The sequence below is a fragment of the Macrosteles quadrilineatus genome, unplaced genomic scaffold, assembly GCF_028750875.1.
Source record: "Macrosteles quadrilineatus isolate MER2022 unplaced genomic scaffold, UCM_ALF_1.0 Scaffold_5__1_contigs__length_97177068, whole genome shotgun sequence".
Classification (NCBI taxonomy): Eukaryota; Metazoa; Arthropoda; class Insecta; order Hemiptera; family Cicadellidae; genus Macrosteles; species Macrosteles quadrilineatus.
In genome coordinates, this window is record NW_026542598.1 from 44,342,485 (window position 1) to 44,367,140 (window position 24,656).

Consider the following 24,656-nt stretch of genomic DNA (forward strand, 5'->3'; position numbering starts at 1 on the left):
TGGTATATCTTGCATGAACATAGTAAATTTTTTCAGTGTAAAATATTTAAAAATGTAAGTTTCAGATTAATTTGTTCAAAGATTTTTAGCGAATTTCCCATATAGGGAATAAGCTATTACCGTAGTACTCATGGCAAGACCTGGACCCGGTACCGATTTATTTTTTCGTTTTGAGGTTCCTAGAGGCCCAAAACACCATCCGTTCAAATTCATATATATATATATATATATATATTTATATATATATATTTATATATATATATATATATATATATATGTGTCCGTTAGCACGATAACTCGAGCAAAAATCATCCGATTTTGATGAAATTTGGTACAAACGTGTAAACCTACATTTATTCGAACGAGTTCGCGAACCAGCATGATCGGACTATGGGAACGGGGGTTTATGGGGGGTTTTATGGGGTAAAAATAGGTTTTTCCCATTTTTTACCCTAAAAACACAAAATTTTACAATTTCTTTTCACACCATTTTGTAGAGCATAAAAAAACAAATAATTTAGTATATTGAAGCGTTGTTGTGCGCCTAATGGTTACGGAGAAAATTCCAAAAAACTGTAAATTTAAAATCCCCATGTTATTCTTATGGAGAAAAAGTCAACTGTTGTAGTTTGCTTGTTTATGAACATATTTTGATCGAATTTGGAAAACACATTAATTTCTTACTAACCTATTAACATAAAAAAACGACCTTTTTACCCTCCCTGTTGCAGCAAACCTAAGTACTCGTTTAAATAATTCTATTTAAATAGGGAATAAATATGATATTTTTAAGGAGACATTTTAGTGTAAATCCTATCAGGCTAATGGAAATTCGCTTAGTCTGCAGGTTTGCGGCGGCGGGGGTATTTAAGTTATAGAATAGTCTTAACCACTAGAGACAACCAGTATGGATAGAAGAAAAAAAATACTTACATGGTTTGAGTTTTGATTTATAATTTATTTGAAGTTTATATCATGTAAATGATAATAAATATTGTTTATAGTAACAGTCATTAATCAAGTTACAAGTGTTTAAAAGTGATGTTCAATAGCAGTGGAGAAGGTATAGTCTAATGATTTACAACAATGTTTTTGAGAAGAACAAATGTTTCCGTGCCTAGAACTTATTCAACATTTTTGAAAAATTTCCAGACACCTTATTGCAAATTAAAATTTAAATATATTCTATAATACTTTACTTGGTAATATTATGTTTGTAAATCTTTTTTTGATCTTGTACAATTACATAAATTCCTATATTTTTGATTTATTTAATATCTATATTACTAAGTCTGGTTTTCAAAACTCATTCTAGTAAGTCTTATACAAATTAAGCCATGATCTTTTTTCACAAATTGTGAACAACATTTAATAAATTGTACATTTAATGTTATAAATTATCAAAAGCCAGCGTGAAATCTTCTTTAGTGTTTGACATGCAAGAGAATTGTTTTTGCACAACAGGTCTTTGTACATCAGGCTTTGTTGTTTTATTTTGTGTTATTCTTCAAATGTAAGTTAATAGGAAAATTCACATTTTCCAGTTCAATGGATTTTATATAAATACCGTACTTTAACACTGAAAAATAATTTATCGATTTGTAAGCAATACATTTTAATTTTAATAAGCCTTATTTAACATACCTGTATGTAAAAATGCTGAAACCAAATATTAATACAAAAGAAAATAAATAATTGCACATAAGTCAACAAAATTTAAAAAATAAAAACAAAATAGTTTTTCATTCAAGCAATAAACATGCATGGAAAAGAATCAATTTAGATTCTTAATGAAAAGTCCCTTCTTAATGTAAAAGATCTAAGCTATACACTTAAGTTGAAGAAAAAAACAAAGAAATATAATAAAATGAACAGTTGAGAGAATAGGGACCTACAGAAGAAGTTAAACATTATTTTCTATATACAACAGTTTATACAATCCAATTATGCTATTCATAACTGTATATATTTTTCCATTGTTTTTTTTTTCACCGAATGTAACTAATATAAGGGCAAATCACCAATTCACAAAAAATATTTACAATCTTTCAGATAGCTCCAATTTACATAATGTAAATCTTTACGATTCCAGATAATCTTCTAAAAGATGTGGCTCAAAGCCGTTGAGTTCTTCAGTCTCGTTCATGTAGACCACACTCTCATGTATCTCCATGTGTCGGTTGAACTTGATTGGTGACTTGAACACTTCTCCGCAGATAGGGCAGCGTAATAGCTTTGACTTGGAGTGAGCTGACTGCTTGTGCTGAGTGAGATCCAATTTCCTCATGAACGCTTCGTCGCACATATCACATTCATAAGACCTTCCTTGCCCGTGTGTCTGAATGTGGACCACGTAATTAGCTTTGTGTCTGATGGTTCTCCCGCAAATCGGACACTCGTGGGGCTTTTCGCCAGAATGGATCATCATGTGCTCTTTTAAAGTGGCTTTTGTCGAGAGCCCTTTCCCACAAGTTCTACACTTAAACTGCGGATTCCTCGGTCCCTCGCCTCTCCTTTTAGCTCGGACACTACCTTTTTTTGAATGAAGCTGCGAGTGGTTGTACAGAGTTCTCTGTGATTTGAATACTGCGTTGCAGATTTTGCAAACCAAGGGATTGCCGGATGCGTCCACATGGTATTTGAGATGTTTCTCAAAATCACTCTTTTTTGTGAACGCTTTGTTACACTTTTTACACTTGTACGTGCTGACAACTGCATGTCCGTTAACGTGAACGACCAAGTTTGCCTTATGTCTAAAATGCTTCCCACAGAGTAAACATTCATGAGGTTTCTCACCCGTGTGAATCATGATGTGCTCTCGCAGTGTTGATTTTGTTGACAGAACACGGCCACAAAACTCGCATGTAAGAGTTCTCTGTCTTTCTTCCAGTATCTGAAGTTCTTCTTCTGACATGTCTTCGTGACATAGTGAGTGGTTGGCCAATTGTTTTTGAGATGGAAATATTTCACTACATATCAAGCATACGAAATAGTTATCGCCAAATTTAGCTGCTTGTGAGTGCCCTCTACAATTCTCAGAGCCACATATGTGACATAAACCTTGGTACGCTTCTTCTTCTTCTTCATACTCATCATCATCACCGACATGAAGAACAGTTACTTCCTCCTGCTCTTCCACACCATTCTCTTCCTCCTCCTCGAGAGTTTCAACAGCTTCATAATAGTCTTCCTCGTCATTTTGTTCATGGACCTCCTGGTCATTTTGTTCATAGTCCTCAAATTCTTCCATAGTCTGCTCAAACTCCTCTGCAAGAGTGTCTTCAAATCCTTCTCCCTCTACGTCTGGCAGATTCATTTCCTCTGGTAATTGCAAGTCCCCTATTTCAGCCTCTTTTCCATCCTCATAATCGACATTGGTCTCCTCTTCTTGGTCTGCCTCTTCAACTTCATTATTCTTGGTCTCAATGACGAGCTTATTAGAATCAGGTTTTGAATAATCTCCGTCGTTCAACACCTGTTTAACAAAAGATAACAGTTGACTCACACTGTATTCACACGGGGTATTAGGGGGTTCAAGCAAAGTTAGTTAGAACTGCTACCATTTTTTAGGGGTGTGCGATGCATTGAAAATGCATTGAATCGCAGTGGTGGTCAAAAAACTATTCAATTCATGAGGGAGTCAGTATCCATATACGAAAAACACCTGCAGAAAGTCAATGCAATGTGAAATACAGGAGCGTGTTGTTGTTGAGTTTCCTTTTTGCAGGCGTTCTTATTTAATTAATTCTTTGCATGTAAATATTGCTTTGTTTGATTTTTTTTATTTGACATTGCAAATGATGAGAGGTTTTGTTAAGTGTAAGCAGTGTGAGACATGTTTTATTACTGTAAACATAACCAAAACAAGTGACACCAAGATCATTAAAAAAATAACACAAATCTGAAAATTTGTAACTTGGTACTTAACTACTAAGATTTATGTTTTAGACTGATAAATTTGCTATTTTTGTAGGTCTGACGCTATGTATACTTTATAGTTTGTAAGTCTGATTCTATCCTCTCATCTTATTAATGTAAACGATTGAAAGTTTCAGTAATAATCTTACAAATGTTTTGATTTGTTTACACCAAAACATATTTTTATTTGTAAAATAAATATTATAAAATAGGTAACATGTTTAAAAATATGATTCTGCAAGTAAAAATCATGAAATAGGCAAGTAAAGCAGCTCATTGACATGTCCAGCAATACAGGTTCTTCTAATATACGATTGAAAATAAATATTTTTCACCTAAAATTCATATATGTGATGTATGAATATATATGTAAGGCCTAATACCTCATCAACAAAAAATTGCATTACACAAATAAATTTTAATTATTGTTAATTCACTTCATTGATAAGTATGAATATAAAAATGCCGTATTGCTTCAAAAGCGAATCAAAAATCTTTTGAATCAAATCAAAAATCTTTTGAATCGAATCGTTGCTTCTGATCAATATTTTTTGCTGCATCACACACCCCTACCATTTTTTTTTTAATTTTGTGTTGGCCCTACCCACTGAATACCGCACAAATAATCGGTCCACTAATTGCAATTGTATAACAAATACACACACAAAATTTGTTTTGTATTGTTTTAAAAACATAACACTAACTATCGTACATCAAGAACTGACAGGGATACTTGGTCATGGTTAATAGAATAATACTGAAAGATTTGATATGTCTATCTTTGTAGCTAACAAGATAAATAAACAAGACCAGTCAATTCTTGTGATAAAAATGCGATAAACGCAGATGTGCACCACTGAGGAGATCACGATAATAGTAAACAAAAGAGTCACCAACATTCTGTTGTGACTGTGAGCCGTGACTATTTCCACCGGGCGAATGTCACGACTCATGATCAATGGTTCAAGTGTTTTTTTTATAGTAGGCTAGTTCAGTGTTTCTCACTCCACGACCCCGAACAAGGCTGTGGGTTTTGTTCTTATTACTCCCACCGCCGACGATTCAGAGGCTCCGAGACTTTCGTTAGCGCTGCATCGGCATAAATTTTGCATCGTCTTTCATCTTAATTTTGTAGTATGTTTGCGTTGTATTTTTGCCTTTTCCTTACTTGTGTGAAGATATTCTCTACTATGCAGTAAATTAAGAGCGCCCAGCGCGCTTGATGGGTAAGTTTGGACTATTTTCTGATACTTAGGTTAGTGCACATGTTGCACTAGGTCTGGAACCTAGTCTTGGGGTCGTGGAAGACTTTTGATAGTTAGTTTCCCTTTTCTCTGTGGTTTTGTATAATTCAGGGGCTTTGCCCGAAATGCTAGGCCTAGAATTGACTGAGAAATGTTTGTTGGAAGGCCGCTATTTGAGAGAAACTGCCAAGTCAGTTTTGGGTCCTTCTGACTGTTTTGTGGTAGGCCTAGGCTTACAATTTTTGCTCAGTAAATGTTATTGTCTTAGGCTACTACTCTGGTAGTCTTTTGTTTCTGTGTCCCGTACAATTTTTAGTGTTGTTTTGTCTTGTAAAATGTTCAGTTTGTGTTACCCAGTCAAGTAAGGTTAAAGTCTTTTATTTTGCTTTGTCCTTGCCAAACTAGTTAAATTAAGTTGAATTAACTGCTCTTAAAGCTCCCCTGAAAGTTTGAGTCATTTTACTCAAGTTTTAAGAAAGTTACAGTAGCTTTTAGTTTGGCAACTTTTCATTCAGGTTTGAACTGGGTAACCAATAGGCCAACTGGTTTCAGCCTTTGAGTTAAGGTTTGGAATGGTCTGGAAAAGCTGCTGGAACGTTTCCCCCAGCTTTTAAGACCATTCCGAACAAATTCTGATCACAACTTTTGGAGAAATTAGCAAAAATACATGAGTCGTTGCGTTAGGCCTAAATTTTTGTATGGAACGTTTTTGTCAATTTTAAAGTATTTTTCTGTGTTTAAGTGTCAATTGTTCTCTGTTAACTTGTTCTTCTGGCCACTTTGGACCAGGCAATTTAAATATTTTCTCTCTATTGGTGAAATTTATCACTGTCACATACCCGTATAGTCTGCTGGCATTTTTACCGCAAATTAATGTTACCATTCTTGTACTGTTTAACCTGTTAGTTGTTTTATTTAAAATATTGTTATTGTTTGAAATGTTTTATTTTGTTAAAGAGCTGTGATAGAGAGACAAACCTTGTAAAAATTTAGAAACTTTTGAAATAAGCAATTGTTAGGCCTAATCAGTGAAATTTTGGAACTCAGTGAAATTTTGGAACTAAATGTGAATGGTGAAAGCTGTGACAGTGAACCTTGCGGATATGGACTCAGTCTATTATTCTTACTACCTTGTTTTCTGGGTTTTGCCACTCAGGGCCCGTGAGGAGGAAAATGACTGACCATCTTCAGCGGAGAGGAATGTTGCGACTAGGCTGGCGCTGCATATTGGCCCCCTCTCCGCCCTGCCTCTTCGCCTCCCCTTCTGGGAGTGTTGTGCCTGTGACCGAGCCTCTGCTGCGGGGGATTGCGGGCCTTGCTACCATGGGCGTGAAAGCGGCGCGCTCAACTTGCCCACGTCTCAACATCTTCATAGGTTCCACGGTGCAGAAGGCCCTAGTGGATTCTGGGTCAGCCCGTTGCCTCATTTCCTTGTCCCTTTTTGAAAACCTTGAATCGTCTGGGCTTATCAAGCAAGTTGAGCGAAAAACCCCTATCTGCTGGACTGCGTCAAATTCACCCCTTCCCATCATCTATGAAGCCCGTTTCAAGTTCAAAATTGAACATTTTTCTTGGGTTTGGAGTTTTTGGGTGGCTAAGGACCTTTGTTTCCCTGTCATTTTAGGAGCGGATTTTATCAAGCACACTGGCCTAATTTTGGATTTAGGCAGAGGTCAGTGTTTTTTCCGATTTGCGAGACGGGTATTAATATCTTTTGCTGATGAAATTGGTGGTGGTGCTGCGGTAGTCGAGCCTGAGATACCCAGCAAGCCAACAATTGATCCGTTAGGGCATCTGACTACTTGCGAGGCTGAAGCCATCAGAACCTTGTGTTCTCGTTTCCCAGATGTGCTGACGCCAAAGCTTGGAGTCACTAACCTGTTGGAGTACGAGATTCGTCTAACAGATACCCGTCCCGTTCGCTCTCACCCATACAAATTAGCTCCACCCAAAATGGAAACTCTCAGAAAAATCATTGACGAACTTCTGGAAAATGGTGTCATTGAACCTTCCCGTTCGAGCTACGCTAGTCCAGCCTTTCTCGTCCCAAAACCCAATGGCAAGTCCCGAATGGTTTTGGACTATCGCAAATTGAATGCGCAAATTGAAATCGACTCTGTGCCTCTCCCCGATTTGCATTCTGCGTTTGATTGGTTCGGTAAGGCCAAGTATTTTTCTGTTTTTGATCTGAATCAGGCCTATCATCAGATTCCTTTGAAACCTGAGTCTCGACCTCTCACTGCTTTCTGCGTTCCGTGGAATTTGTATCAGTTCACAAGAGTTCCGATGGGTCTTGCTGTGGGGGCCCAGACTCTCACCAGACTCCTTGATTCCATCTTTCATGATGTCAAGTTCAAGTTTGTGTTCAATTACCTCGACGATCTCTTGGTGTACAGTGAGAGCTTCGAAGATCACCTGATTCATCTTGAAGAAGTCATGAGTAGATTGAATAGGGCTGGCCTTACCGTGAATCCTGACAAGGTTAGTTTTGCAAAGCCGGAAATTTCGTTCCTTGGTCATCTTATCTCTCATAGAGGCGTCTGCATCGACCCCGCTAGAACCCAGGCTATCAGGGAGTTTCCTCCTCCCAGAGATGTCAAGGGTATTGCTAGGTTCATCGGCATGGTAGGTTTTTACCGACGCTTCATACCCAATGTTGCTGAATTGGCGGCTCCTCTCAATGAGCTTCGGAAGAAGGGCGCCAAGTTTGTCTGGGGTGAAGCGCAGCAGACGTCTTTTGATCTTCTCAAGGAGGCTATCATGCAGCCCCCTGTTTTGGCGATGCCGGATTTCAATCAAAACTTTGTCTTGCAAACAGATGCTTCCTCCGTCGCTATTGCGGCTGTGTTGTCACAAGAGGTGGATGGTGTTAGGCAGCCAATTGCGTACGCCTCACGCACTTTGAGTCCCTGCGAAAAGAAAAGCTCTTCTGTGTATGAACTCGAGTGTTTGGCTGTCGTGTTTGGAGTCAATAAATTCAGACGCTTTTTGGAGCACAAGGAGTTTTTATTGGAAACCGACAACCAGGCACTCTCGTGGCTTCTTGCACATCCACGCCAGCTTGGGAAAATTGGTCGTTGGGTTGTCCAAATATCGTCCCTTAAGTTCCAAGTGCAACACGTTCGAGGCACTCAGAATGTGATTGCGGACACACTATCTAGGATGTACCATTCACCCGACGATCCTCCTTCTGACCAAGAGCAACCGGGTTGTGCCGTGCTCTTGGAGTTTCCACTCGCCTTTTCTGATTTCATTCCCCATCAGCTGAAGGATCCTGAGCTGGCAAAGATCATTGGTGAGCTTCAAAATGGGGGAGCCCACCCCCCATATTTTCTGTCCCAGGGTGCCCTTTGCTGTCGCGCTCGGCAGCGAGGTAAACCTAAAGTTGTGCTGCCTAGTCTTCTAATCCCTATGGTCTTTGAGTATTTTCATTCTTCTCCTGTGGGTGGGCATCTAGGTATCCACAAGACCATTGCGAAGGTTAGGGAAATGTTCATCTGGAAGGGTATGGATCGGGATCTTGCTGCTAGGGTGCGTTCTTGTCAAACGTGCTCACTGAGCAAGCCCGCTCAAAACTCTAAGTTTGGTTTGTTGTCATCTGAGGTGGCGGAAAGACCTTTGGAGAAGGTTTTCATTGACTATGTAGGGCCTCTCCCGCGTAGCAAGTCAGGAAATAAGTTCCTACTTGTTTGTGTGGATGCCTTCTCCAAGTTTTGTTGGCTTTTCCCCTTAAGGAATGCCACTGCACAGCTCACCGTGCAGGTACTTCGAACTCACCTTTTCCAACATTTTGGAATACCCGCCACCATTGTTTCCGACAACGGAACACAGTTTGTTTCCCATCTGTTCAAAAGAATGTGCTTTGGGCACGGAATCCGCCATGTGACTACTTCCCCTTACTATCCACAGCCTTCTCATGCTGAAAGGTTCAATCGCAATCTTCGCTCCGCTCTCATAGCTTTCCATGCTGACAAGCAGACCACCTGGGATCAGGAACTCCCTTGGCTTCAGTTTGCTTTCAATACTGCTCACCATGAGAGTCACAAGGCGGTCCCTTTCGAGCTGTTTCTAGGCTATCCGCCTAACAACCCGTTAGCGAATGTGTGGGGAATTGGCGACCTTCTGCCACCTCCTGGTGCGGCTGATGTCAAGGCAACTTGGCAAGCGGCCAGGAGAAACTTGATCAGAGCTAGGGAATTGGTCCGGAGGAAGCACAATCGTGGTAGAGTAGACAACCCTTTCCAGGTGGGGGATTTGGTGTTTTGTAAAGCTCATCCGGCCAGTTCGGCTGTGGACAAGAGAGCTGCCAAGTTGTGTCATCGGTGGTCAGGTCCCCACCGCATCCTGAGGTTTTTGACGCCTGTCACGGCGGAGCTTGGAGATCCGCGGACTGGAAAAGTTTTCCGGAGGGCGCACATTTCTCATCTCAAGCCCTTCCGCGGAACTCTTCCGTAGGCAATTTTCTTTCCTCTTGTGTCTGGGTGGGAAGTGCACTGGGCCAGAGAACCTGATCACTTCTCCTGTCCCCTGTGTTCTGCGAAGGAATTTCCCTCACAAAATTTTCCAGCTCTGGCCAGAGCAAACCCTGGGGGTGAGTTTTCCCCTCAGTTTGGAAGTCCCTTGGCGTTCCCCACCACAGACACTTGAGTTGTCTTTCAGGTCATTCTCTTTTCAGGAAGTGGGGGAGAGGCTTGTTTGTTTGTCCCTTTTGGAGAGGAGTGTCCTCTTTTGGGGAGGGAGGTTGAGCCGTGACTATTTCCACCGGGCGAATGTCACGACTCATGATCAATGGTTCAAGTGTTTTTTTTATAGTAGGCTAGTTCAGTGTTTCTCACTCCACGACCCCGAACAAGGCTGTGGGTTTTGTTCTTATTACTCCCACCGCCGACGATTCAGAGGCTCCGAGACTTTCGTTAGCGCTGCATCGGCATAAATTTTGCATCGTCTTTCATCTTAATTTTGTAGTATGTTTGCGTTGTATTTTTGCCTTTTCCTTACTTGTGTGAAGATATTCTCTACTATGCAGTAAATTAAGAGCGCCCAGCGCGCTTGATGGGTAAGTTTGGACTATTTTCTGATACTTAGGTTAGTGCACATGTTGCACTAGGTCTGGAACCTAGTCTTGGGGTCGTGGAAGACTTTTGATAGTTAGTTTCCCTTTTCTCTGTGGTTTTGTATAATTCAGGGGCTTTGCCCGAAATGCTAGGCCTAGAATTGACTGAGAAATGTTTGTTGGAAGGCCGCTATTTGAGAGAAACTGCCAAGTCAGTTTTGGGTCCTTCTGACTGTTTTGTGGTAGGCCTAGGCTTACAATTTTTGCTCAGTAAATGTTATTGTCTTAGGCTACTACTCTGGTAGTCTTTTGTTTCTGTGTCCCGTACAATTTTTAGTGTTGTTTTGTCTTGTAAAATGTTCAGTTTGTGTTACCCAGTCAAGTAAGGTTAAAGTCTTTTATTTTGCTTTGTCCTTGCCAAACTAGTTAAATTAAGTTGAATTAACTGCTCTTAAAGCTCCCCTGAAAGTTTGAGTCATTTTACTCAAGTTTTAAGAAAGTTACAGTAGCTTTTAGTTTGGCAACTTTTCATTCAGGTTTGAACTGGGTAACCAATAGGCCAACTGGTTTCAGCCTTTGAGTTAAGGTTTGGAATGGTCTGGAAAAGCTGCTGGAACGTTTCCCCCAGCTTTTAAGACCATTCCGAACAAATTCTGATCACAACTTTTGGAGAAATTAGCAAAAATACATGAGTCGTTGCGTTAGGCCTAAATTTTTGTATGGAACGTTTTTGTCAATTTTAAAGTATTTTTCTGTGTTTAAGTGTCAATTGTTCTCTGTTAACTTGTTCTTCTGGCCACTTTGGACCAGGCAATTTAAATATTTTCTCTCTATTGGTGAAATTTATCACTGTCACATACCCGTATAGTCTGCTGGCATTTTTACCGCAAATTAATGTTACCATTCTTGTACTGTTTAACCTGTTAGTTGTTTTATTTAAAATATTGTTATTGTTTGAAATGTTTTATTTTGTTAAAGAGCTGTGATAGAGAGACAAACCTTGTAAAAATTTAGAAACTTTTGAAATAAGCAATTGTTAGGCCTAATCAGTGAAATTTTGGAACTCAGTGAAATTTTGGAACTAAATGTGAATGGTGAAAGCTGTGACAGTGAACCTTGCGGATATGGACTCAGTCTATTATTCTTACTACCTTGTTTTCTGGGTTTTGCCACTCAGGGCCCGTGAGGAGGAAAATGACTGACCATCTTCAGCGGAGAGGAATGTTGCGACTAGGCTGGCGCTGCATATTGGCCCCCTCTCCGCCCTGCCTCTAACTTGGTTTCACGACTCGGATACTTAGAGATGCGATCACTGTCCGCGTTCTGTTTTTTGTTTTGTTTTGAAGAGCCGTGGATGGATTGGTTTCTTGGAAATGTTCTGGCCTGGCAGTTTTGGAAAAAGGTCTTGTTGTTGTTGTGGTGGGGCGTAAACACATTTTTATTAGGAGCTCGCCCTTTGGCCGAGGCACCGGGTGGAATCGGTGGTAATGACTTGCATCCTTCGGGAGCAAGAGTGTCAAAAGCATGGTCATGTGTCAAAAAAAAAAAAAAAAAAAAAAAAAAAAAAAAAAAAAAAAAGGTTTGTGTGTACCCCCCATCACACAAGTGTTAGGTGTTGTCTAGTGTATGTATCGGTGTATGTTTGTGTGTGTGTACGTTCGTGGGTCATTTGTTGTTGTTTTTTCTTGCGGTACTTGCGGTATGAATGGGCAGGTTCTTCTTTTGGGCCCCATCAGGTGCGCAGGCATCAACGTCCAGAAGCCTTAGGAATTAAATTTCTGTGTTTGTTTTGTGAAAAAATTTTGTTGGCTGTTATTTTGAGTCAAGTGCTGGTTGAGACTCGGTATGGCGTCAATTGTGCCGGAATATTTGAGGAAGCCGGAGCTGGTGTACGAGGTGCGGTCCCGGGGGGAGACTCCTGGAACTGATGTACGCACTTTGCGTACACAGTTCAGACAAATTGTTAGCATGCCTCAAGCTTGGGTTGAGTCGCTCAGTTTGGATGAGGAACTGGAGGCATGTAAAGAGAGGATGGAAGAGCTAAGTGGGGAAATTAATAGTTGGAGTAGTTTGCCTATGGGCTCAGCTAAGAGTTCGGCTATCACACAGCTGACGCACTGGCGTAAGCGTCTGCTCTTGGTTTCAGGGCAACCTGAAATCCAAGATGAGGACAAGAGCTGGGTGGAAGCCAGAATTCTTGAGCTGGAAGGAATTTTGGAGAGTATTAAGGCAGGAAAGTCTGTCAAAGAGAAAGTCGAAATTTTTGAAGACAACCGTTCTTTGGAAATTTCAAACGAAGTGCCAAGGTCTGTTGTTGAAGTTGTGGCTCCAGTGGGTACCCCCCAGGCTCCGCCTACGCCAAGTGCACTGCTCCAGTTGCCTGCAAATGTTCAAATGTCAAATGCAAATGTCACACCGTCCCCCTCTCACACGTCCACCTTGGCTGCGGCTACGCTGAATGTCCAGTCCCCATCTCCCTTTCCTTCTCAAGTTCATAGTTCCCCTTCCATCTCTAACTCCTTTGGCAAACTTCCCCATCCCCTTGCCTCTGTCCTGAGTGGTTTCCGGCCGGTGGACGGGTTAGATGTGAATGGTCTTTGTTTTTTTCTGGAGAGTGTTTTGCGCATGCGTGAATACCCTGGCATGTCAGACGCAACTTTGATGGAACTCATTGCTCCATACTGTCTGAAACCGTTGGGGGACAGATTGCTTGATTGTTTGCGCAGAGGCGTCACCTTTGATGTTTTTCATAAAGAAGTTTTGGAGCTTTTCATGCCCCGTCGGGTCATGGAGAAGCTGAAAGTTGAGAGAGTTTTTCGTCCTCAGCAGCCAGCCGAGTCTCTCAGCCAGTACGTGGGGGACATTCGCACGGTGGAAAGGGTCTTGCGTTTGGGGATCAGTGAGCTTGAGCTCATTGACATTGTGCTTCAGGGGTTGAAGCCTGAGGAACGCTCCCGTCTGGTTTTTGCACCACGGCCTTCATCTTTTGCGGATCTGGACAGACTTTCCATCCTTTCGAGATCTGTCCAGGACGCTGATTTTCAGAGGGACCAAGCGGCGGGGCATCTTCCCCTAGCTGGTCATCATGCTGTCGTAGCACCCGTGGGAGTGTTGGGTCCTGAACCGCCGCAGTGGCAGAGGCAACCTGTTGTTTGTTTTGGTTGTGGGCAACCAGGTCACATTCGGCGGCATTGCCGTCAAGGTGGAAATTTTGGACGTGGTCCAAAAAACTAGTTTGCTCACAGGAGGAAAAATTGCCCAATCCTTCCTGTGAGGTTGTTGGTGATAATGTAAAGGGCAATAATTTGAATGTTTTTTCAAGTAAAGTTTTGTGAGCCGCTCCTCGGGCCTGCGCATGGATCACGCTTCCATTTCGTTAGTCTGGGTGCAGGCACGAGGGCATGGTTCATCTGGTAGCAGAGCGTGGTTACGATCCACGGACCTCTGGGTTATGGGCCCAGAGGTCCGTGGATCGTAACCACGCTCTGCTACCAGATGAACCATGCCCTCGTGCCTGCACCCAGACTAACGAAATGGAAGCGTGATCCATGCGCAGGCCCGAGGAGCGGCTCACAAAACTTTACTTGAAAAAACATTCAAATTATTGCCCTTTACATTATCACCAACAACCTCACAGGAAGGATTGGGCAATTTTTCCTCCTGTGAGCAAACTAGTTTTTTGGACCACGTCCAAAATTTCCACCTTGACGGCAATGCCGCCGAATGTGACCTGGTTGCCCACAACCAAAACAAACAACAGGTTGCCTCTGCCACTGCGGCGGTTCAGGACCCAACACTCCCACGGGTGCTACGACAGCATGATGACCAGCTAGGGGAAGATGCCCCGCCGCTTGGTCCCTCTGAAAATCAGCGTCCTGGACAGATCTCGAAAGGATGGAAAGTCTGTCCAGATCCGCAAAAGATGAAGGCCGTGGTGCAAAAACCAGACGGGAGCGTTCCTCAGGCTTCAACCCCTGAAGCACAATGTCAATGAGCTCAAGCTCACTGATCCCCAAACGCAAGACCCTTTCCACCGTGCGAATGTCCCCCACGTACTGGCTGAGAGACTCGGCTGGCTGCTGAGGACGAAAAACTCTCTCAACTTTCAGCTTCTCCATGACCCGACGGGGCATGAAAAGCTCCAAAACTTCTTTATGAAAAACATCAAAGGTGACGCCTCTGCGCAAACAATCAAGCAATCTGTCCCCCAACGGTTTCAGACAGTATGGAGCAATGAGTTCCATCAAAGTTGCGTCTGACATGCCAGGGTATTCACGCATGCGCAAAACACTCTCCAGAAAAAAACAAAGACCATTCACATCTAACCCGTCCACCGGCCGGAAACCACTCAGGACAGAGGCAAGGGGATGGGGAAGTTTGCCAAAGGAGTTAGAGATGGAAGGGGAACTATGAACTTGAGAAGGAAAGGGAGATGGGGACTGGACATTCAGCGTAGCCGCAGCCAAGGTGGACGTGTGAGAGGGGGACGGTGTGACATTTGCATTTGACATTTGAACATTTGCAGGCAACTGGAGCAGTGCACTTGGCGTAGGCGGAGCCTGGGGGGTACCCACTGGAGCCACAACTTCAACAACAGACCTTGGCACTTCGTTTGAAATTTCCAAAGAACGGTTGTCTTCAAAAATTTCGACTTTCTCTTTGACAGACTTTCCTGCCTTAATACTCTCCAAAATTCCTTCCAGCTCAAGAATTCTGGCTTCCACCCAGCTCTTGTCCTCATCTTGGATTTCAGGTTGCCCTGAAACCAAGAGCAGACGCTTACGCCAGTGCGTCAGCTGTGTGATAGCCGAACTCTTAGCTGAGCCCATAGGCAAACTACTCCAACTATTAATTTCCCCACTTAGCTCTTCCATCCTCTCTTTACATGCCTCCAGTTCCTCATCCAAACTGAGCGACTCAACCCAAGCTTGAGGCATGCTAACAATTTGTCTGAACTGTGTACGCAAAGTGCGTACATCAGTTCCAGGAGTCTCCCCCCGGGACCGCACCTCGTACACCAGCTCCGGCTTCCTCAAATATTCCGGCACAATTGACGCCATACCGAGTCTCAACCAGCACTTGACTCAAAATAACAGCCAACAAAATTTTTTCACAAAACAAACACAGAAATTTAATTCCTAAGGCTTCTGGACGTTGATGCCTGCGCACCTGATGGGGCCCAAAAGAAGAACCTGCCCATTCATACCGCAAGTACCGCAAGAAAAAACAACAACAAATGACCCACGAACGTACACACACACAAACATACACCGATACATACACTAGACAACACCTAACACTTGTGTGATGGGGGGTACACACAAACCTTTTTTTTTTTTTTTTTTTTTTTTTTTTTTTTTTTTTTTTTGACACATGACCATGCTTTTGACACTCTTGCTCCCGAAGGATGCAAGTCATTACCACCGATTCCACCCGGTGCCTCGGCCAAAGGGCGAGCTCCTAATAAAAATGTGAAGATTTAACACTGGAGCCACAACTTCAACAACAGACCTCAGATCAGGTGGGCTTACCCGCTGAATTTAAGCATATTATTAAGCGGTGGAAAAGAAACTAACAAGGATTCCCTCAGTAGCTGCGAGCGAACCGGGATGAGCCCAGCACCGAATCCCGTCGGCTTTGTCGACAGGGAAATGTGGTGTTCGGGAGGGCCCGCTTAACCTGGAATTCGGAGGCCAGTCCAAGTCCATCTTGAATTCTAATTTGGGGCCCCTAAAGTTTCTATAGTTACCAGATGAAATGAATTTATTAAAAGAGTCATTATATATATATCATGTTGTAATTTGTTAATTTAAAGTTTTTTGAAAGGTAAAAGCTAGTAAGATTTATTTCTGAAATTTAGCCTATTTGAAAATGATTAATGAAATAATTGTAAGTTAGTAGGGTAAACGGGTATCAAAATTTTTAAAGTTTAATTGAGAGTATTTAATTCATGTATTATTGTTAATTATTGTTGTTGATGTTATTGTTGTGTTATTTTTTTTAAATGGTTAATTACAGCTCGTTTCTCTCAAATGGCGTGTTGTTCTTGAGCCTCCATCCATGGTTCTCATTTTATGTAAAGTTTTGTGAGCCGCTCCTCGGGCCTGCGCATGGATCACGCTTCCTTTTCGTTAGTCTGGGTGCAGGCGCGAGGGCATGGTTCATCTGGTAGCAGAGCGTGGTTAGTGGGTTGCGTCCTGGGTGCCTTGTCGTGAAACTTGGTTTCACGACTCGGATACTTAGAGATGCGATCACTGTCCGCGTTCTGTTTTTTGTTTTGTTTTGAAGAGCCGTGGATGGATTGGTTTCTTGGAAATGTTCTGGCCTGGCAGTTTTGGAAAAAGGTCTTGTTGTTGTTGTGGTGGGGCGTAAACACATTTTTATTAGGAGCTCGCCCTTTGGCCGAGGCACCGGGTGGAATCGGTGGTAATGACTTGCATCCTTCGGGAGCAAGAGTGTCAAAAGCATGGTCATGTGTCAAAAAAAAAAAAAAAAAAAAAAAAAAAAAAAAAAAAAAAAAGGTTTGTGTGTACCCCCCATCACACAAGTGTTAGGTGTTGTCTAGTGTATGTATCGGTGTATGTTTGTGTGTGTGTACGTTCGTGGGTCATTTGTTGTTGTTTTTTCTTGCGGTACTTGCGGTATGAATGGGCAGGTTCTTCTTTTGGGCCCCATCAGGTGCGCAGGCATCAACGTCCAGAAGCCTTAGGAATTAAATTTCTGTGTTTGTTTTGTGAAAAAATTTTGTTGGCTGTTATTTTGAGTCAAGTGCTGGTTGAGACTCGGTATGGCGTCAATTGTGCCGGAATATTTGAGGAAGCCGGAGCTGGTGTACGAGGTGCGGTCCCGGGGGGAGACTCCTGGAACTGATGTACGCACTTTGCGTACACAGTTCAGACAAATTGTTAGCATGCCTCAAGCTTGGGTTGAGTCGCTCAGTTTGGATGAGGAACTGGAGGCATGTAAAGAGAGGATGGAAGAGCTAAGTGGGGAAATTAATAGTTGGAGTAGTTTGCCTATGGGCTCAGCTAAGAGTTCGGCTATCACACAGCTGACGCACTGGCGTAAGCGTCTGCTCTTGGTTTCAGGGCAACCTGAAATCCAAGATGAGGACAAGAGCTGGGTGGAAGCCAGAATTCTTGAGCTGGAAGGAATTTTGGAGAGTATTAAGGCAGGAAAGTCTGTCAAAGAGAAAGTCGAAATTTTTGAAGACAACCGTTCTTTGGAAATTTCAAACGAAGTGCCAAGGTCTGTTGTTGAAGTTGTGGCTCCAGTGGGTACCCCCCAGGCTCCGCCTACGCCAAGTGCACTGCTCCAGTTGCCTGCAAATGTTCAAATGTCAAATGCAAATGTCACACCGTCCCCCTCTCACACGTCCACCTTGGCTGCGGCTACGCTGAATGTCCAGTCCCCATCTCCCTTTCCTTCTCAAGTTCATAGTTCCCCTTCCATCTCTAACTCCTTTGGCAAACTTCCCCATCCCCTTGCCTCTGTCCTGAGTGGTTTCCGGCCGGTGGACGGGTTAGATGTGAATGGTCTTTGTTTTTTTCTGGAGAGTGTTTTGCGCATGCGTGAATACCCTGGCATGTCAGACGCAACTTTGATGGAACTCATTGCTCCATACTGTCTGAAACCGTTGGGGGACAGATTGCTTGATTGTTTGCGCAGAGGCGTCACCTTTGATGTTTTTCATAAAGAAGTTTTGGAGCTTTTCATGCCCCGTCGGGTCATGGAGAAGCTGAAAGTTGAGAGAGTTTTTCGTCCTCAGCAGCCAGCCGAGTCTCTCAGCCAGTACGTGGGGGACATTCGCACGGTGGAAAGGGTCTTGCGTTTGGGGATCAGTGAGCTTGAGCTCATTGACATTGTGCTTCAGGGGTTGAAGCCTGAGGAACGCTCCCGTCTGGTTTTTGCACCACGGCCTTCATCTTTTGCGGATCTGGACAGACTTTCCATCCTTTCGAGATCTGTCCAGGACGCTGATTTTCAGAGGGACCAAGCGGCGGGGCATCTTCCCCTAGCTGGTCATCATGCTGTCGTAGCACCCGTGGGAGTGTTGGGTCCTGAACCGCCGCAGTGGCAGAGGCAACCTGTTGTTTGTTTTGGTTGTGGGCAACCAGGTCACATTCGGCGGCATTGCCGTCAAGGTGGAAATTTTGGACGTGGTCCAAAAAACTAGTTTGCTCACAGGAGGAAAAATTGCCCAATCCTTCCTGTGAGGTTGTTGGTGATAATGTAAAGGGCAATAATTTGAATGTTTTTTCAAGTAAAGTTTTGTGAGCCGCTCCTCGGGCCTGCGCATGGATCACGCTTCCATTTCGTTAGTCTGGGTGCAGGCACGAGGGCATGGTTCAACTGTAACGGAATAAAGTAAAGTACCACAAGAATTTTTTACATTTATTTTCTGTAAGCTACAGGAAGTTTTGCTTCCACATATTTTTTTGCTAAATTTTCCAGAATATCAGTTTTTTGCGCCCCCCTAAGGCCTGCGCCCCAATGCACCGCATTGGTTTCATTGGCGTTAGTTACGCCACTGAATGGCATAAAGATAAGGCACTACAATAGTTTTTAAGCAAACACTATGGAGAAATCGCACTGAAGAGGGATTTTTCATCAATTATACCTCATAATGGTTAAATAAAACTTGCTGTACCTAGCTGAACCTTTTAATGTAAAAGTGCAACAGATTAACGGGCACAATGTGGACAAACACGTGGGTATGGGTGTATCAAACAGAGCAAAGATATTAAAATTTTATCTTACCTCAACATCATCATCCTCTCCTGCCATGTACTGGTCTGGATCCTGTTGGATAAAAATCATGTTTACATTTAAATAAGTAAAATAAAGAATTTTCTAAAATGTGTTTACAAAATCTATACTTAAGGTAAATAAAAATGAAAATAACTTATTTTATTATTAAAGTTTCTCTTCAAGATTGTCTACTTGAAATTAACTAAATGGGAATCAACAATCCCAATCTCAATGGGAATCAAACCATAGCAAAATATGCTTTTTTACTGAGGAATAGCCAACCATTTCTCATAGAAACTTTCTATGGGACCTTCAACAATTTAGGTTATCGAGAATATTGTACATTGGGTTAAAAGTTAAAACAATTAACATGTATGGCATAATACCAGAATAACAATGACAACAATGAATAACAGTAACAATGTTGAACCAATGAGCCTGTATATCACACTGAGATATACAGGGTGTCCCATAAGTATACAGCCAAATTCTGAGAAATGGATTGGTCAAAATGAAAAGAAAATCGAGATAAATTGTTCCCAAAATTGTTTTGTTAACCAGACATCCACTATTTTATATTTTTGTATAACCATTTTATCTTTGGATAGTTCCAACTAGTGAAGTGTCAATATCAAAAATATACCAATAGGCCTACCTGAAAAATCAATTTTTGTTACCAATACATTTTTTTTTTACATTACTAAATTTCATCGTTATACTACACCAACCCCTGTCTTTATCTCCTATACAAAGTAATTTTCGGGTAATTTAGTGTTTTTCAAGTAAAATAAAAATGAATGCAGCAACTAAAAATTCTTGATAGCCAATTAAAACTTAAACCCTTTTTAAACACTACTGCTTATACCACTTATACTTTTTTACCATATGTAAGGTAAATTTAGACCTAAGTAGGTCATGGCGAGCTTTTTGCGATTGCAGTATGCATCTGCAAGGATGTTGCGAGGATTAAAAAATTCACGCTTTTGCTAAACTTTCCGTGGAGAAAATTTGTTGTGTGTGTGTCATAGAGTAAAAAAAAAACAAACCTGCTCAGTATCAGATAATGGCTCCTCTTTGATAATAAGTTCGGATGTGAACTGTTCAGAGTTCAGGATGGTAGATTGTTCATCTTCAACTCTCTTCTGAGCATTTTCCACCTAAAAACCAATTATAAGAACTGTGTTATTGTACATCTCCATTGTAAAATTAAATTTTAAATCCGTTGCCTTCAAGATATTATTCAAGATATTGTGTTTTTACTACTATAAACATATCCAGTTAGGATCTTGTTTTTACATCAAATTAAAAGCTTTTAGTATCACATATTATTGATAGTTTACATGCTTCAATTAAGTTGATAAAACACTAGAGGACTACCAGCTACACTGAAAATTCAAATAAATTTAGTCTTCTCATAGAATAAGTATGGAATTATGATAAAGGCATTAGGTACTTGAGTAATTAACAAATAGGCTAACACATGGGTATTGGGTTAAAATCCTCAACACTAAATTTTGAGCTTTTGGTATAAAATAGAGATGGACCTAAATTATAAATCAGCGGAATATAAATGTGCAATTCCAGTCTGTACAAACCAATCCAATCGGGTAAGAGTTTTTAGTCCCTTGAAAATTGCAACAATCTATGCTGGACAACTTAATAAAAACACCAGTATGTTATGTTCAAAGGCTCGTCCAAACCAAAGCGAGACAGCGGCAGGAGCGGGAAGGGGGTGGGTGCCCAGCGGTAGCCAGCGGCAGAGGTACGTGGCAGGAATGGGGCAGCCCACACCGAAGCAGCAGGCAGCGGAAAGTCCCCTCAGTTCATTTTCAGCTTAGTTTAGTGAATGTTTATATTATTGTTTTTTATGACTTAAGTTATGAATCTGAGGCATCAAGAAAAAGAAGCTTTAGGAAATTCTAGCAACAGCTGAGGATGAAGATGAAGGTGGAAGAGAGCGTTCCATTAAGGTTCAAAATTTATCAAACTAGAAATTTATTTGTTGAGTCATAACCCTTATGCTGAATCTAAGAAAAGACAAAGGCGGTTCTATATTTGTTTTATAATGACCAACACATGTTTTGATGAAATCCTAGATTTAATGACAGAGGTCATACTAAAACAGCATATTAGCTGTAGTCCTGCCAACATTGCGAGCGGAAAAATCCAACATGTTACGAACCGGAAGGAAGATCGAACAACGCAGCGGGATAACGGTAGCAGTACCACTTTTGTGTGGGTGATCACATTTATTACCATGTGCTTTAAAATCCTGCACGGGAATCTGTCCTCCTCCCCCCGATGCCCCGCTCCGGTTTGGACGAGCCTTAAAGGATGTGCAGCTTGAGAGTCATGTTTAGGAATATCATGCTTGGGCTTTTGAAAGTTGGCCAAGCCGACTGAGGAGTTGGCTCTCCAGCCAGAAGATGGCACTGTTGAATGAGGGAATGAACCCTGCTTGGTCTCATGTATACCGGTAATTCATGAAGGATTCACCTGACTGATAGAGCTAGGAGGGAGAGGCCGACAAAAAATATTTAACGTACATGGAGGAAAAGAAAGTTTGACGGACCATGGCCTACTCTTAGTGAGTATAGCACCTCATAGCAGACATTTCGCTACTTCTTACTTGAAATCCTAACCGTGTGTAATTCTCTATCAAAACATATTTTTGTTCATTCGATTTTTGTGTTCATGATGAAGGAAAACGTAAAAAATATGAAAAAATAAATCATTGATTATGGAGTTCAAAGGGTTGAATTAGGTAATTTTTAGAGTTATTAGATACCTGTTCCGGTGGATTTTTGTTGGCATTAGGTTTTCTGGCAACCCAGACAGTTTTTGTGTACAGCTGAGATAATTCTGGTTTACTGGGCTTCTTGCTTCCAAGATACCTTCGCTTGGCTGTAAGTTTTCTGCCATCGGGATTGTGGATGTTGAAATATCCTCTGTATTTTACTCTATGCAGAGACCTCACATTGAACCTGAAAACAAAACACAGGCAAAAAATATATCAGTGATTAACATGTAAACAAATAAACTTAAATGATAGGCTACAAACTTATACAGGGTGCAGCAAAAAACCGATCTATTGGCTCGTTCAAAGCCTACACATTGCAATTGTCTGTAGTCATAGAACAGCTGGTCACCTATGTAACCCGCATGATGATGAGTTGTATTAAAAAGTACTGATTCAGTCATTAAAACTCAGCGGCAGTTCCACACATTCTTCTAATTAGGTCAACATGGAGAGATTCCGTCGCCTAGCACAATCATGCGGTAGGTAACTAACTTTAGAACAACGGCTTCTGCGTTCAAAAAGAAGCTAACAGGCCGTCCAAAGTCAGATCAGACGAATGACAACTCACATTATAGAGTTCTAGCTTTTGTGGAAAACAGTCCTCATAGGCCCGCCTGTAAACAAGCAGCTGCTTTGAACACGTCTGACCACTCCGAGAGCAATACCCTACACAAATGTTTTCACAAAAGTACCCCCGCCGACCCCCTCACCTAGACCCAACCAGATCTGGTCGCGGGCACAGAAACTTTGTCCGAACTGTAGAATAAACCAGTTTGTTATTCCTAACACCCCTGTTAGTTGCAACGTTGTATTTTAAACTAGTTAACTTAAGTTTAAATCTACCAACTGTCCTTCTAGGCTGCTTAAGACCCCGACAGTAAATTTGGTAGAGGTTGTGCGGAACGAGGTGAAGCTTGGAGGGGAATAGTGGTGTGGCGGGGGAAGTGTCGCTATGCGAGGCGACGATCGGCTTGTCTCCTACCCCCACCATGGATTTCCCCGCTTTAGACCGTTCCCGCCGAAAATCTCAGGCTTCACCTCGTTCCGCACGACCTCTAAACATATGGAACATAAATAAACAAAGAATGTAAACAAAAAATAAAGATCATATCGAGCGAGAAAATACAGCGTACATAAGTTAGTTACATCCTTACTTGGTTGTGAGTGGTGAAGTTCTTCTTGCAGGTAAGTTTCGTCGAGGTATGGCTAGCTCCTTTAAATACCTCCTTCCAGTTATATCTATAAACAGCGTAAAATATTAATAAAATCATAATTACTTTTACACTAAGGAATGCTAAATAGACTAACTTAATTAAAATCACTATCATCATTAAAATTACTGTTCTTAAAGGTTTATAGGTTGACTCGAGAAATGAATTATTGTACAGATAGTTTACTTAAATAACTTAACGAGGTGGTCTGAGTTGAAGAAGAATGACAGAAAGCAAAAATATCTGACAGATGATTCAATAATGTCCTCCAAGAACAAACCAGCCCACGCGGAGACATAAAAAGTGCACTGCATCTTCTGCACTTTGCCGATCACAAACCGACGCAAACAACGAAACGTGAGTTTCTGTTCATCCAGCAAACACATACCTATCACCTCAGGTGCACGTACACTTTCACTGTTGTGCTACACAGCTTTCAAAGTTTTTCAAGTTATCAAATAGGCCTAGTCTAGGGTACAGTTTCTTAACTGGACTAGGCCTACGCTAATATCGATTGAGGGTACAGTTTCTTAACTGGGCTATGCTAAATACTGATTAAAACTAAAGATTCGATTAAGTTAGTAAACCTTCATGCAATTTTTTTCACCACCAGCAAGTTTGGTTGGTTAGGTTAGGTTATGATAGTTTTATTTTATAATACTGTAGATATATTTTAAAATATCAATTGTTAATCAATATTTTCAATTCGATAGTTTCAATCAATATTAGCATATAGCCCAGTTAAGAAACTGTACCCTCGATTGAAACTATCGATTCGATTAGTAAACCTTCATGCGATTTTTTCACCATCAGCAAGTTTGGTTGGTTAGGTTAGGTAATGATAGTTTAATTTTATAATAGATTATTTTTAAATATCGATTATTAATAAATATTTTCAATTTGATAGTTTCAATCAATATTAGGGTAGCGTAGCCCAGTTAAGAAACTGTACCCCTAGTCTAGGCCGATTATGAATTAGCCTAGGCAAGATATGAAAGTCTACCATGAATTAATTCTAAAACCATCTGAGATTTTTTTTTATTGACTTAACCCAGTCATTAGGCTAAGCCTAGACTAGGACTTAATTAAGTTCAGAGAACACGAGATGTTTAGCTCAGCTAGGCATAACTTTTTGTTAGCCAAGAACAAAACACTTGTAAAAATAACGAGTTAGACCTAGGCCTTACATTACTGTAGGCTTACCTTGGTTGTAGTAAAAATCTTCTCTTGCAAAATGCAAAGAACAGACATACACGGCAACTCCATCGATAGCTGATGCAGCTTCTCTCCCGATATTGAGAGAATCAATCCATAATTGGCGCCTATCATAAATACATCTATCACCATTCTTTTTGACAACCACAATATTTCTTTTGCCTCTACTAGGAAATTTATGAAACCCAAGATGAGGTTTATTAGCAGCAGCTGTTGAAAAACATCCGTAAACAAAGCAACTTCTATGTCTCGATGGCAAATATTCTGAACTGTTAACATCAGCCATATTAATAAAACTTTACCTATAATAAACAAATATCCTGCAAATAAATTATAGTTTACAAAACAATGATAAATGTGTGATGGTTAATAATAAGCTTATAGAGAAAAAATAAATATTTATAACATTGTCTTATCCCCCTTATACAGTGAACAAATTACATGTATATGACAATCAATATGCA

The 24,656-nt window shown here is 41.3% G+C and overlaps 1 protein-coding gene across 1 annotated transcript; it reads right to left on the reverse strand.

Annotated features, from left to right (window-relative positions):
* Positions 1 to 1,808: 1,808 nt before the first annotated feature.
* On the reverse strand, positions 1,809 to 24,656 carry LOC128995179 (zinc finger protein with KRAB and SCAN domains 8-like). The gene is made up of 6 exons (XM_054420110.1): positions 24,181 to 24,656; positions 22,921 to 23,005; positions 21,755 to 21,950; positions 20,013 to 20,123; positions 18,976 to 19,017; positions 1,809 to 3,475 (listed from the first exon to the last, which is right to left on the reverse strand). The coding sequence occupies exons 1-6, from the start codon at positions 24,476 to 24,478 to the stop codon at positions 2,081 to 2,083; spliced, it is 2,127 nt and encodes a 708-aa protein (XP_054276085.1). The 5' UTR covers positions 24,479 to 24,656; the 3' UTR covers positions 1,809 to 2,080.

Excerpts from the sequence above, each read along its gene's own strand:
- LOC128995179 (XM_054420110.1), bottom strand. The coding sequence starts at position 24,478 with ATGGCTGATGTTAACAGTTCAGAATATTTGCCATCGAGACATAGAAGT. Across the intron at positions 23,006-24,180 it reads AGATTTTTACTACAACCAAG|ATATAACTGGAAGGAGGTAT; the intron begins GTAAGCCTACAG and ends CGCTGTTTATAG. Across the intron at positions 21,951-22,920 it reads ACTTCACCACTCACAACCAA|GTTCAATGTGAGGTCTCTGC; the intron begins GTAAGGATGTAA and ends TTTTGTTTTCAG.